Source organism: Myotis lucifugus, unplaced genomic scaffold (genome assembly GCF_000147115.1).
Source record: "Myotis lucifugus unplaced genomic scaffold, Myoluc2.0 scaffold_149, whole genome shotgun sequence".
NCBI classification, from domain to species: domain Eukaryota; kingdom Metazoa; phylum Chordata; class Mammalia; order Chiroptera; family Vespertilionidae; genus Myotis; species Myotis lucifugus.
In genome coordinates this window covers 2,473,278-2,486,649 of record NW_005871197.1, presented here as the reverse complement: position 1 = coordinate 2,486,649, position 13,372 = coordinate 2,473,278, and the positions used below count along the sequence as shown (strand labels likewise).

Here is a 13,372-nt window from a genome sequence, read left to right as displayed (position 1 = left end):
TATTTTGTTTCAGTGAAGAAAGAAGAATCAATAAATGAAATTAAAAGCAAACAAAGAAATCCTCTAGGAAGGTATTCCTTGTGACTAAATGCAGTGAAAATACCAGCTTATATAGAAAACATGTAATCAGGCAGAAGCCCGATTGTGATAGTCAAAACAGGATGCAGAACTGTGTGAAAGGGGAGAGATTCCTGATGATCGGTTGCTGGGGAGCACGTTTCTCATAAGTTTCATTAACGTTCAAAGTGGCTGACCCCGGTTTGGTTAAAAGCCTTACAAACCTTTACAGCCCGAGTAATTTAAAATAGAAACTGCAGCAACCATATTTCTCCTGAGTTTCTGAGTTATTTAATAGAACCTATAAACATTTTAGTCATGCAAGTCTGTCTTAAGTGCTTGAGTATAAAAATGATGATGAATTTACAGTCTTTTCATAGGTCACATGTATAAAAAATTAAAGAAGCAAAAGGCATGATGTTAAAAAGTTCATACAAAAAGAAGTGTTTTTAGGGCCTAGATGCCAAGTTAATAAAAGTATACATTGTATATAATGTATTGCATCACTATAATTGTTTACTTTATTAGGCAATTGTCATTTAATATTTTATTGCCTTTTGAATCAAATGTAATTTATTGACCTTAATATTGACTGTTCTACAAATCTCAGGCCAACCTACTTCAATCTCATCTACCTTCACGCCAAAACAGCCATGAAAACTAAGACATAGTTTTTTAAAAAACTTATAAACCCCAGAACACATTTATCTATGAACTCATCTAAAAACATTTTTTTCTGCATGAGATTTACTTTCCAGAGTTTTGTTTTTTTGTGTGTTTGGTTTTTTGTTTTTTTTTAATTAGACTGCTTACTCTTTCTGAAATATCATTTATAATCCCATATGCCTTGGGTCCAATTAACATGATTAAGAAACATACTTAAAAAAACAACAACATAAGAACCAGTGTGCAGAGAAAATGAATGGAATCTTAACAAGGAAAGAAAAGTATCCAAAGAATTATAATCATTTCAAATATAGAAAGAGTAATTTGAGATAGTGCAAATCCTATATAATAAAAGCCTAATATGCAAATTGACCAAACAGTGGAATGACCACTAGGGGGCAGACGCTCAATGCAGGAGCTGCCCCCAGCCCTCAGGCCCCAGGCAAGCCAAGGCAGGTGCCAGCGGGCCCCCTGACCCTCCCTCAGAGGGAGGTGACCAGCGGCGACGGCAGCAGGGGGCGAGACTGGCGAGTGGGAGGCACCAGGCCAACCAAAGCGGGTGCTAGTGGGGGCCCCCCGATTGCCCTGCCAGTCACCCCACAGATCGGCCCTGATCACCAGCCAGGCCTAGGTACCCTACCGATGCATGAATTTCGTGCATCAGGCCTCTAGTTATGTATAAAAGAGACAAATTAAAATCATTCAATTCTTCTTTGTTATTAGACAAAATGGAGACAAAAAGAGTCACAGAATTTGAGATGTTACCCAGAAATTAGAAAATTATTTGGTCAAGCTCCCAAAATGCATATCTTTTCAGCCTCCATTAATAGTGGTTTCACTATTTGGACAGGAACAGCTTGTCTCATCATGGGACAACTCACATGCTAAGAATGTTTACTTTAATTTCAAATTGCAAAATGATTCTCTGAGAAGTATGTACATTGCTTCAAGCTCAGCTCCTCAGAGGCACCCCAGAGTCAATCTATCTTGATTGATGTCTCTGTCTTCATTCACCCCATCTACAATATAGTGTATTGCTTTATTTTGAAGAATATTTTATGTATTTTTTCCAGGAAAGATAACATAAGCCCACTATTTTCAGAGTTCTTATAAAAATTGTTGGACAATTGGAAATAAGACAAAATGATGGATGGTGCATTCTTTCATTTTTATATGGGGGTTTAACCTCTACATGTATTGTATAGAAAAAGGTATTTATTTAACCTCTATTCATTGTTCACTATTCACTGAAGGCCTAAGAGAGACATCACTTGGCTTTTTTGTTTTCTTGTTTGTTTGTTTGTTTGCTTCTTTTTACATCTAGGGATCATTCTCAAATTTCAACTTTTTTAAGGTATAATTGACATAAAATTATAACATATTTAAACTGTATATTGCTATTTTATTTATACACTAGAGGCCCGGTGCACAAAAATTTGTGCACTTGGGTGGGGGGTGTCCCTCAGCCCGGCCTGTGCCCTCTCGCAGTCTGGGACCCTTCGGGGGATGAGCACCTGCTGGCTTAGGCCTGTTCCCCAAGGGATTGGGCCTAAGCTGGCAATCAGACATCCCTCTGGCAGCCGGGGAGCCCTCGGGGGATGTCCACTAGCCAGCGGGGAGCAGGCCTAAGCTGCAGTAGGACATCCTTAGTGCTGCTGAGGAGGCGGGAGAGGCTCCCACCACCACTGCTGTACTGGCAGTCGTCTGCCTGGCTTGTGGCTGAGCAGAGCTCCCCTGTGGTAGCGCACTGACCACCAGGGGGCAGCTCCTGCATTAAGCGTCTGCCCCCTGGTGGTCAGAGTGTGTCATAGTGACCAGTCATTCCCAGTCATTCTGCTGTTAGGGTAGTTTGCATATTACCCTTTTATTGTATAGGATAAAGGCCTGGTGCATGGGTGAGGGCCGGCTGGTTTGCCCTGAAGGTTGTCCTGGATCAGGGTAGGGGGTCCCGCTGGGGTGCCTGGCCAGCCCGGGTGAGGGGCTGATGGGTGTTTGTAGGCTGGTCACACCCCCTTCAGGGTGTAGGTCCCCACTGGGGCACCTGCCCAGTCTGGGTGAGGGGCTGATGGCTATTTGCAGGCTGGTCAAGCCACCCCCAGTGGGGACCCTCACCCCATGTAGGTTTGGCCAGCCTTGGTGAGGGACTGATGGCTGTTTTCAGGCTGGCCACTCCCCCTTTAGTGTGGGGGATCCTGCTGGGGTGCCTGGCCAGTCTGGGTGAGGGGCTGATGGCTGTTTTCAGGCTGGCCAAGCCCCCCGGAGACGGAAGCTTCCAACCTCTCCTTTTTTTCTTTCATTTTTTTTTTATTCTGAGGTTTATTTACCCTCTATAATTGAAACTTTGTTGCCTTCAGTGGAGCTCAGAGCCAGCCAGTATGGGAGGGAAGCTTGGCTTCCTCCATCACTGGAGCAACCAAGCCTCCTGCTCACTCCAGCTCTGTGGCCACGGCTGGCTGAAAGCAGGTATCTGGGGTTTATTTATCTTCTATAATTGAAACTTTGCTGCATTCAGTGGAGCTCAGAGCCGGCCGCGGCAGGCAGGCGGGAAGCTTGGCTTCCTCCATCACTGGAGCAACCAAGCCTCCTGCTCACTCCAGCTTCCTGGCTGCCGGCCGCCATCTTGGTTGGGTTAATTTGCATATGGTCGCTCTGATTGGCTGGTGGGCGTGGCTTAAGATGTAGCTAAGGTACGTTCAATTTGCATGTTTGTCTTTTATTAGATTAGATTGTGAAAAGATTCACCCGTCTAGTTAATTAACATATTCATCAACACACAGACACACACACATTTAAGTTCTGCTCTCTTTTTTTTTTAAGCTAATGGTCTTTTTATTGGAAAATAAAATAAAATAAAAAGACTAGCATTTACACAACTTGGAATGGACGTTAAATGGTAATTTCTTGAACAGCAATGTTGATGGTTGTGCTGAAGTCCACAGCCACAGCCTACCTCTGCTGGCTCCAAGTCACGGTTCAGGAGGTTTTAAAAACAGAGAGTCCAAAGATGCTCCCTTGGTAAAAGTTTCTTTTTTAAAAAATTTGTGTGAATGGTGACAGCCTGACACCCATTTCGCGCTAGCACAATGCAGACAACGCTAAACCAACACACGTGGGCATGCCACCAGGATGCCTCGCCGTCACCACGGGTCGGGGCACATGGAAGTACAAGAGGGACCATCATCTGCTAGTGGGGCTACATCTAGACAGTTTATCCTTCACCCATTTTTCTAGACAACAGCCTGAGGTAAACCAATTTTAAATGTGTTTGCTTTCAGCAAACCAAGCTAGGACAATTTCTACTAACAAACTGAACTAGAAACCCATCTGAGTAGGTTTTGAATTTGTTTTTTCGTTTTTCGTTTTTAATACAAATGCCTGACTGTGCTCAATTGTCAAGCTGCATGCATGAAAAACTGGCCAGCCCAAACAGTGTATTAATCATTAGCAAATGGAACTGCAAGGAGTCCACTAAGTGCTTCCTTATCGTTAAGGTAGTACGAGGATTTATACTGTAAAACTGATGTGTAGCTTGATCTTTTAGAGGACAGGACCACCAACCAATACATGCAGATTTTTTTGTGTGTGTGGACAGAAGGTACTTTTGACATTCAGTTTTGCTATATAGAAACAGAATGAGTAAATGATTTTTTATTATTTTTTTTGCAAGAGGTAAGTAAAAGATTCAATTTGATTCTTCTAGAGGTGGGGAAAAGTTAAAAGTAGGTCTTCATTTTGCAGTCATCATCTGTACGAATTCTTCATAGATGACTTGTCCATCTCCATCATTATCTGCTTCTCTGATCATTTCATCTACTTCTTCATCTGTTAGTTTTTCTCCTAAGTTTGTCATGACATGACGTAGTTCTGCCGCACTGATGTACCCATTGCCATCCTTGTCAAAGACTCGGAATGCCTCGCGGATTTCTTCTTCGCTGTCTGTATCTTTCATTTTTCTAGCCATCATAGTAAAAAATTCTGGGAAGTCAATGGTGCCATTGCCATCAGCATCCACTTCATTGATCATATCCTGCAATTCGGCTTCTGTTGGGTTCTGACCCAGTGACCTCATGACGGTGCCAAGTTCCTTTGTTGTGATGGTCCCATCGCCATCTTTGTCAAATAGGGAGAAAGCTTCCTTGAATTCAGCAATCTGTTCTTCAGTCAGTTGATCCGCCATGGTGCGAATGGAGGGAGGAAGCGCCGAAGGACCGAGGTAGCCTGCACCAGCGCGGAGCTGAGACTGCGGGAGCCTCCACTGCTGCTGTTGCTGCTGCTAAGGCGCGAGGTGCGCTGTGCCTAGCCGCTGCCACCACAGCCTGCGCCACTGCCCGACTAAGTTCTGCTCTCTTAGTAAATTTTAAGTAAACAAAACTGTTGACTATAGTCCACCATGTTTAACATTAGATCCTCAGACCTTATCTTATAGCTATTGTACCCTTTTACCTACCTCTACCTATGTCACTCACCGCTCCAGTTATCATCACTTGTTAACTACTGATTTTAGTTTGATAGATAAATTATTTCTTTGCTGGAACAAGCAATACCAGTTCTTAATGGCATGTAGGGCATTATCCAGTTTGCAATCTAACTCAGCACTTTAATCCTTCCTTAAATATACCTAGCTTCTGAGGTCCCCTCATTAAGTGATATGTTAAAATTTTTAGCATATTTTCATTTTATATTTGTCTAATGACTTTGCCATTTTGAAAATTAAATGTTGAAGTTCTGTGTACTGATAGTTACATCAAATTTGTATCTCTATCCAATGTGGCAACCGTCTTCTGTCTGGTTGCCTCAGTCTTCTGTAGTTCGGCTGAGTGTGGTGTTTTAAACCACTTGGCTGAAGGCGTTGGTTCCAAATGAGATTCCAAATAGGAATGTATCACTGTTTTAGAATACACTACAAACTTTCTGGAATCCCTATTTTATCTCACTAATCTCTATTGCTGTACTTCTTATTGTTCAATGGTCAATAACATATAAACTATATTGGATAATAATCACATACTCTTAAATTATCGCTTGGAGGTAGTTTATATTCTATTATTATTTAATAAAACATTAATTCTGTATCTGGAAGAAAATGTATATATTTAAATTATTAAAGTAAAAATCATTTAAAATTCCATTCTTAATCAATACTATGAAATCTAAATTAATCAACATGACTTTTCAGAGACCTCTGCCATTAACGTATATTTCTACTTTGCCTTTTGAACATAAATCCACACTTTGATCATTGGCAAATTGTTGATTTAAAACCTGATCATATTTACATAGAAATGACCATTAATAACAGCACTTTATACTGTTGTTAAGCAATAGTTCCTAATTTTATATAAATGTAATATAATAAAGTGTTTTTGAAAGATAGATGTAGTGAGAGTCAAAATTAAATGGACCCTACTTATAAAAAAACAAAAGGGATTTTGGTCATTTATATGCTTCAGGTACATATCACTTAATTGAAGAAAAATTCATCCTATCAAGTGTGCAACAAAGAGTAATGCACAAAAGACTTAAAATGTTAATTTGTGTATGTGGGTCTATGTGTGTTTTAAATGCAGTTCTATACAATTGAATTCTAAATAACACTACAGTCACAGCATTTGCTGTGTTCTGGGAACACATCCTGAAGCTTCCTAAATTGTAGACTGTCCTCATGACTGTCACTACACTATAGTACTGTCCATCTAAACTTCTATATTCCCTAATTGGCCATTTACGTCTCTGTTTACAGTCTGTTTCCATATTGGCTAGTGCTATATTTTTTGTTCTTATTTATTATACTAGTGGCCTGGTGCACGAAATTCATGCATGGGAGGAGGGTGTCCCTCAGCCCAGCCTGCACCCTCTCCAATCTTGGACCCTTTGGGGGATGTCGACTACTGGTTTAGGCCTGATCCCAGGATGTCCGACTGCCGGGATCGGGTCTAAACCGGCAGTTGGACATCCCTTTCACAATCCTGGACCGCTGTTTCCTAACCACTCACCTGCGTGCCTGCCTGATTGCCCCTAATTCGTGCATGGGAGCGGGGAGTTCCTCAGCCTGGCCTGCACCCTCTCCAATTCGGGACCCCTCAGGGCTGCTGGCACCTAACTGCTCACCTGCCTGCTGGCCTGATCCCCTAACTGCTCTCCCCTGCTGGCCTGATCCCTCTAACTGCTCTCCCCTGATGGTCTGATACCCTTAACTGCTCTCCCCTGCCATCCTGATCCTCCTAACTGCTCTCCCCTGCCTGCCTGATCACCTCTAACCGCCTCTGCCTCAGCCCTGCCACCATGGTTTTGTCCGGAAGGATGTCTGGAACCTCGTCTGGAAGATGTTCAGTCTAATTAGCATATTACCTTTTTATTAGTATAGATGCCACCTTGCCTAAAAATTCAGGTTGTTAGCAGGTTTTCCCATCATGGAAGGAGAGCCCGCAGTAGCATCCTGGGTTCTGACCAGGGCTTGTGCACTCGTGCTTTATCTCAGCAGATGAGATTCCTAGAAGAAGACTCTTGGATGTACCTTGAACATTTCTATCGATTTTGCCAAATCATCCTCCAAAAATGTTGAATCACTTTAAACTCCCACCAGCAGCCATGCGTGTGCCCTCTGTCCTAATTTGATGCCAATATCATTGAATTCCCCCTAGAAGCTTCCCTCTCCTCAGCCGGGACTGCTTGGCACTTGAGCCAAACTCACTGTTCAGCCCAGGACTTGATTTCCCGAGATAGAATTATGGAGGAGGAAAAATAGTTTTCCTCTACCCTTCTGAGTTCTTAGCGGAGGCCCTTGTAATGAAAGACAGATTACCAAGAGAAAAACTAAAGTTCATTAACATGTGTACCTCGTGTATATGTGGAAGATCCCAGGGAAAAATGAATAACTCCCCAAGGTGGCTTAGAATCCAGATTTAAATACCTTCTTCCTAGGAAAAGGGGACAGGATATGTAGGCCTCTTAGAGGAGAGTAAATGATTTTTAGGAAAGATGAATGGGGGTGGGGGAGATAGTTTGTAACGAAGTTTGGGTGTGATGTCAACTTCTAGTCTCCTGTCCTGTGACAGGAGTCAGTCTTCACTGGCTGATGGCACTTTTCCCATCAAGGGAACCTTTTGGGGGAGTCTGATTTTAGGCAGAGCAGGAGACTTCAGTGAAAACCTCTCCTTGCATTTGCTGTTTTTCATGCATCTGCAGGTCAAGATCATCAATATAACAACATGGCATATGTTGGGGTGGTCTGTTCTCTGACCTTCAGAATAAACCCAACAAAAGCTTGTTTCCTCTCTTAGATAATTTGCCACAGTAGCGTTATTCCCTGGAAACAGTATTCGGACCAGTATTCTGATCACTTCCTGGGAGTGATCATAACATACCCTGTGCTTGTAGAAAGGTGTGGGCCATATCACTAAATAATCAGGGTCAGTTTTCTCATCTTGTGGAAAGGGAGATAAAGTTATGATAGTTTATCTCCCTTTCCCACAGGGTTTCCTGCCCAGTTTGTGTCTTCTGCTGCCAGCCCCCAGGTGGCCTCAGTGCCTTCTGCGGGCCTTGGGGGTTTAGGGGCTGCTGGGGTGCCGGCCCCCCTGCAGGCTGTGGTCTGTGCTCCTCTGACCCCAGCGCCGGAGGTGGGGCTTTGAGGCCTGCTGGGTGCAGGTCACCCTGAGGGGCTGTGTCTCTGCTCCCCCCAACCCCCAGCGCTGAGGCGGGGCTTGGGGCCTTCTGGGTGCGGGCCCTGTACGGGCTGTGTCTCTGCTCCCCCAACCCCGCTGCCAAGGCGGGGCTTGGGGCTGCTGGGTGCCGGCCCCCCTGTGGGCTGTGTCTCTGCTCCTCCAACCCCAGGCCAAGGCGGGGCTTGGGGCGACTGGGTGCCGGGACCCCTGTGGGCTGTGTCTCTGCTCCTCCATCCCCCCAGCAGCGCTGGAACCAAGCAGGCCCAGAGCCCTCCACCAGCGCGTTGAGGCAGAACGCCTGCGTCGTCAACAGGCTTCGCTCTGCCACTTGGAGCCTACGCATGCAAATTAGCCGCCATCTTTGTTGGCAGTTAATTTGCATATCACGCTAATTAGCCAATGGGAAGAGTAGCGGTCATACGCTAATTACCATGTTTCTCTTTTATTAGATAAGATATTTGTATTGATATGGGATTTTTAGATTGGAACACGTGGTGTTCCCCTGGGCAGAATGGCTTCCCCAGGCTCTTTGTCTGGAGTAGAAGAATAAAACCACGGTTGGAAGATGGTATAGCAAAGGTGGGAATTTATTGAAGAACAAGCACAGACTCCCACGTGGGGAGGGGGAAAGAGTCCCACCGAGTTCCTTTTTCCCGGTTTATAAAGGCTGCAGTTTTTGTGCCTCCAAATCCCCTATGATTGGCTACTATTTTCCTTTGATTTGGTTACTATAGCAACTCCTGAGCTCAAAGGTCAAATCTCACATGGGATATGTGAGGCTCTCTTGCCCTCTTCCCTCATTGTTCTACTATTTCCTTTGGGCTTTCTTCCTCCTTTATTTTGTAAATATAGATCTTTTGCTACTCCCAGTTCCCTTATATTATGGAATTGTAACTGCTGCCTTTCCCAACTCCCTTATCTTATGGAAATGTACCCTTTTGCAACTCTGTAGCCCTTAATTTTAAAAATTCACTAAACCTGCCTATTTTACCCCTAAAAATTCCTATTTCAATATTATCACTGCTTTATAAATTCCATTGCTCTATTCATTATCATATAATTAAATACTTAACCTGATACATCATAGAGACAATATCTAATTACTTGATTATTTAAAATTATTTGTTATTAGGCCATTGGACATAAATTATCTCTCTCCTTCTCTCTCTCTAGCTCTCTCTCTATATGAATATGTGTATACAAATATATATTTTTTCTTCTACACACAGAGTTTGTAAATAAATAGGCCTCCTGCTTTTATTTTTTGCAGATTTGTCCCCATTTAAATGCAAATGATATTATGGATAATAAGTATTAATCTAATCTATCTATCTATATATATAAGCCTAAGTGACCGGACTACTGGACGATCAGACGACCAGCCGGTAGGTATGACACGCACTGACCACCAGGGGGCAGAGGCTCAATGCAGGAGCTGACCCCTGGTGGTCAGTGTGCTCCCACAGCAGGAGCGCTGCTCAGCTGACAGACAGGCGCCAGACTCAGGGATGACTGCTGGTGACTGCAGCTGCGGTGGTGCGAGCCTCTCCCATGGACACTCCCCCTGCACACCCTGGCAGCTGCAGGAGCAGCAGGGTGGGATGAGCAGGAGCTGTGTGGCACCAGGGCTCGGGCTCCTCCCTGGCTGCTGCCACTTTGTGCACTATTCCATTCTGTGCAGGATCAATGCGGACAGCGGCTGGAGCCCAACGACCTGGCAGCAGCGGCATGGAGGTCCACTGATCCCTGCAGGCCAGGCCGAGGGACCCCACTGGTGCAGGAATCTGTGCACTGGGCCTCTAGAATTTATATAGAAGTCTTTACTTAGGACTATTTTGGAAGTTAATAGTGCATATAAACTTCCGATTTCTCTCCATTGCCACATATTCATGTTACTTCAGGCTCCTAAAGTAATTTTCATTGCCAATTGTCTTTTTTTTTTTTTTTCTGGCAACACTTGAAAAGAAAATGTTGCTTTTTGTCTTTTTTCCCAGATAAAATTTTGAAATTAGGCATTTATCCAACATGATCAAGACTTTATCAAAATAAAGAACATCAAATTTGGTGAAGGAGCGCCTATTGGTATAATGCAGATAAAGTGATCAGAGAGATGGTAACGACTCACCATTCCTGGAACACACAGTTAATGAAGTAAAAAACATTAAACAACTGTCAGTGTGATGAATATTATGAAGGAAAGGTCACAGATAATTAGTGGATGTTTATAGCAAAAAGATGTAGCCCACTCTTGGGGTGTGTTGACACTTGAAAGCTAAGGAATGAACAGAAATTACCCATGGGGGATGAAGTGAGAGATGAGGAAGGAAGACAGAAGCCTGAAGATGGGAAGAGCCCAGCATGATACCTGATGTCCACTGTGATGAGAAAGGGGAGGGAGCGATGAGATGAGGCTGGAGACACAGGAAGCACCTGTCTGTGTGTGAGAAAGAAAGAAAAAAAATCATCTCTTTCTCTCTAATCTGGGAAGATAGGCAAATTTTTTTAAATAGGCATATTATATGATCAGATCTCTGTTTTTAAAAGTTTCTGGGTAAGTCCATAAGCAGAATGAAAGTGACAAGGCAGGCAGATCAAGTCTGGACTAGGGTGGTGGAGAGACTTAACATAAAAACCCTATAAAAATATGAACTCTTCTTTACTTCTGAAATATTTCTTAAGACAATAAAAATAACATTTTTCAATTAAATTATTTTTTGAAAGCATTAAGTACTTTTTATAAGTTATATACAAATCCCTCATGAATACTATAAATTATCCTCAATATGCAGATGAAAAAAAATTGTATCATTATGAGGTTCTGACATTCTCAAGTTTTAAAGTTGTTGCTCAATTGAGAATTAGCTTTAACTTTTTATTTTTCAAAACTCAAATATATATAAAACATCTATAATAATAAAAGTGTAATATGCTAATTAGACCAGATGTCTTTCTGGACATCCTTCAGGACGACCTTCCGGATGAATCCGGAGCTGTGAGGGAAGCCCGGATCCCAGGTGCCAGAGGGAAGCCAGTGCCGGCAGCCGGGGGAAGGAAGGCCTACTCTTGCATGAATATCATGCATTGGGCCTCTAGTAATAGTATAACAAAGCCCTGTTGTGCAGATTAATGTATTTTCAATTTATGGTCCCTACTCAAGTTTGACATTCTTCAGAATTATTTCCAAGAAAATTGTAGACTTCATGTTACTTCACTGATAGATATTTCAGAATGTATCTATAAGATATAATGATTGTTTTAAGGAAATATAGCTGTAATACTGATTTTCCAACTAAAAACTATCAACATTCAAAAAATATATATTCTTAACTATCTATTCAGTCTTAAATTTTTTCAAATTATTACATGAATGGAGTTTTTGGTTTAATTAATTGAATCGTATTTCAAATTAATGATATATACATCACTAATATAAAGTATCCTCCCTTACTCTCTTTTCCTGCCTTCCAACTTACATTGGAGGGGCTGTTTTACTTGATTTGTGTGTCATTTATATTTTCCCCTGATATAGATATTACTGATTCTAACCTATGATATCACTTCACATACTTTATAGATTCTTATATTTCTATAGTACATTGGCCAGGAGAGCAAGAAACCTTCATCAGATTGAGGTTTGAGCTTTTTGGAAAGAATTGCTCATGGTCTTGTGTATTCCCATAAAGAGGCACACATTATCTCTATGTTATTTTTGAATCTGTTATTTTTGGAGCCAGTGATCATTAATTAGAACCATTATTTCATTGGTATTAAAAAATAGTGACATGCTTTCTAGCATCCTTCTTCATTTATTAATCAGAATAGTTCTATAAAAAGAAAATCAAACATTAATATTTGATTGCACTAAGATAAAATTCATAAAAACTTCATAAAATAAAGGTAGGGTAAGTGCTTGAGTCTTTTCTTTCAAGTTTGCCAACTTGCAGTTTATTGGTATGTAAGGGAAACTATACAATCCTTGAAATTATAACACTTAAGTCACAACTCTTCATTTGTTTGTGGATATATCTTTCTTATGCAGGGGCCTAACAATATAGTGATTCTGAGCTCTGCAAACTATGTCCACAGTTGAGTATGCTTGCAATGTTCAGGAGAGCCAGAGTATTTTTTTTTATATACAACTGAGAAATGCAGTGCTGTTTTTTTCTGAGTTAGTATAGCCAAAATAATTCAGATAATGAAAGTTTTGGTGAAGAAGCACATGCTATATGTATTGTGAAAATGTTATATTAATGCATCTATATGTAAAAATTATTCAGCTGAATGGTTCCTATTATACTTAATGATGTATAACTCTAATCCATGTGAGCTACATGAACTATGCTTTTATATGGTTTGCATTCACAAATCTTTTGAAAGCTATATTATACTCTTTCATGTTTTTAAAAACTATTGTCATTATTATTTCATATTCCTGTGTAAAATGTTCCATACACTAGCATTACATATGAATATGACTTTAATGAATGATCTTTCATTAAACAACCTTGAACTTAAATAGGCATGCTTCCTTTTACTGAATTGCTTTTTCTTTTTATGTGTATCTCAGTACTACAATTTAACTCAAATTATAGTTTCCAAGCAACCAAATATCCTCCTAAGCACTATTTTCACTTGAACATTTAACAGGTTATATTATAAAACTAATATCAATCCATTTAATTTTTATGTTAAGAGTTGGAAGCATTTTTATATCTTTCCAAAAAGGTCTAAGATATTCTTAATTCTCAGTGATTGTATTTTCTTGCTTCCACAATTGAAACTGTCCATGCAGCTGATGACATTTTTTTTAAACCTGGATTTAGTCTTCAGCTATATGCCTCAATGTTATGTTTATCACTTAGAACTGAGATTTGTAAAACTTATTATGGCTTAATCTTCATAAAATTGAATTATCTTCTCCATCATCAAATGACCTTTATTCCCTCACCATATGTGTTCTATAGATTTATGTACCATTTTCCTATATG

At 41.2% G+C, this 13,372-nt stretch overlaps 1 protein-coding gene across 1 annotated transcript; it reads right to left on the bottom strand.

The window, feature by feature from the left end:
* Nucleotides 1–3,757: 3,757 nt before the first annotated feature.
* On the bottom strand, nt 3,758–4,993 carry LOC102440407 (calmodulin-like). Its single transcript, XM_023759126.1, has one exon. The coding sequence runs from the start codon at nt 4,898–4,900 to the stop codon at nt 4,451–4,453; it is 450 nt and encodes a 149-aa protein (XP_023614894.1). The 5' UTR covers nt 4,901–4,993; the 3' UTR covers nt 3,758–4,450.
* Between the last annotated feature and the right edge of the window lie 8,379 nt (nt 4,994–13,372).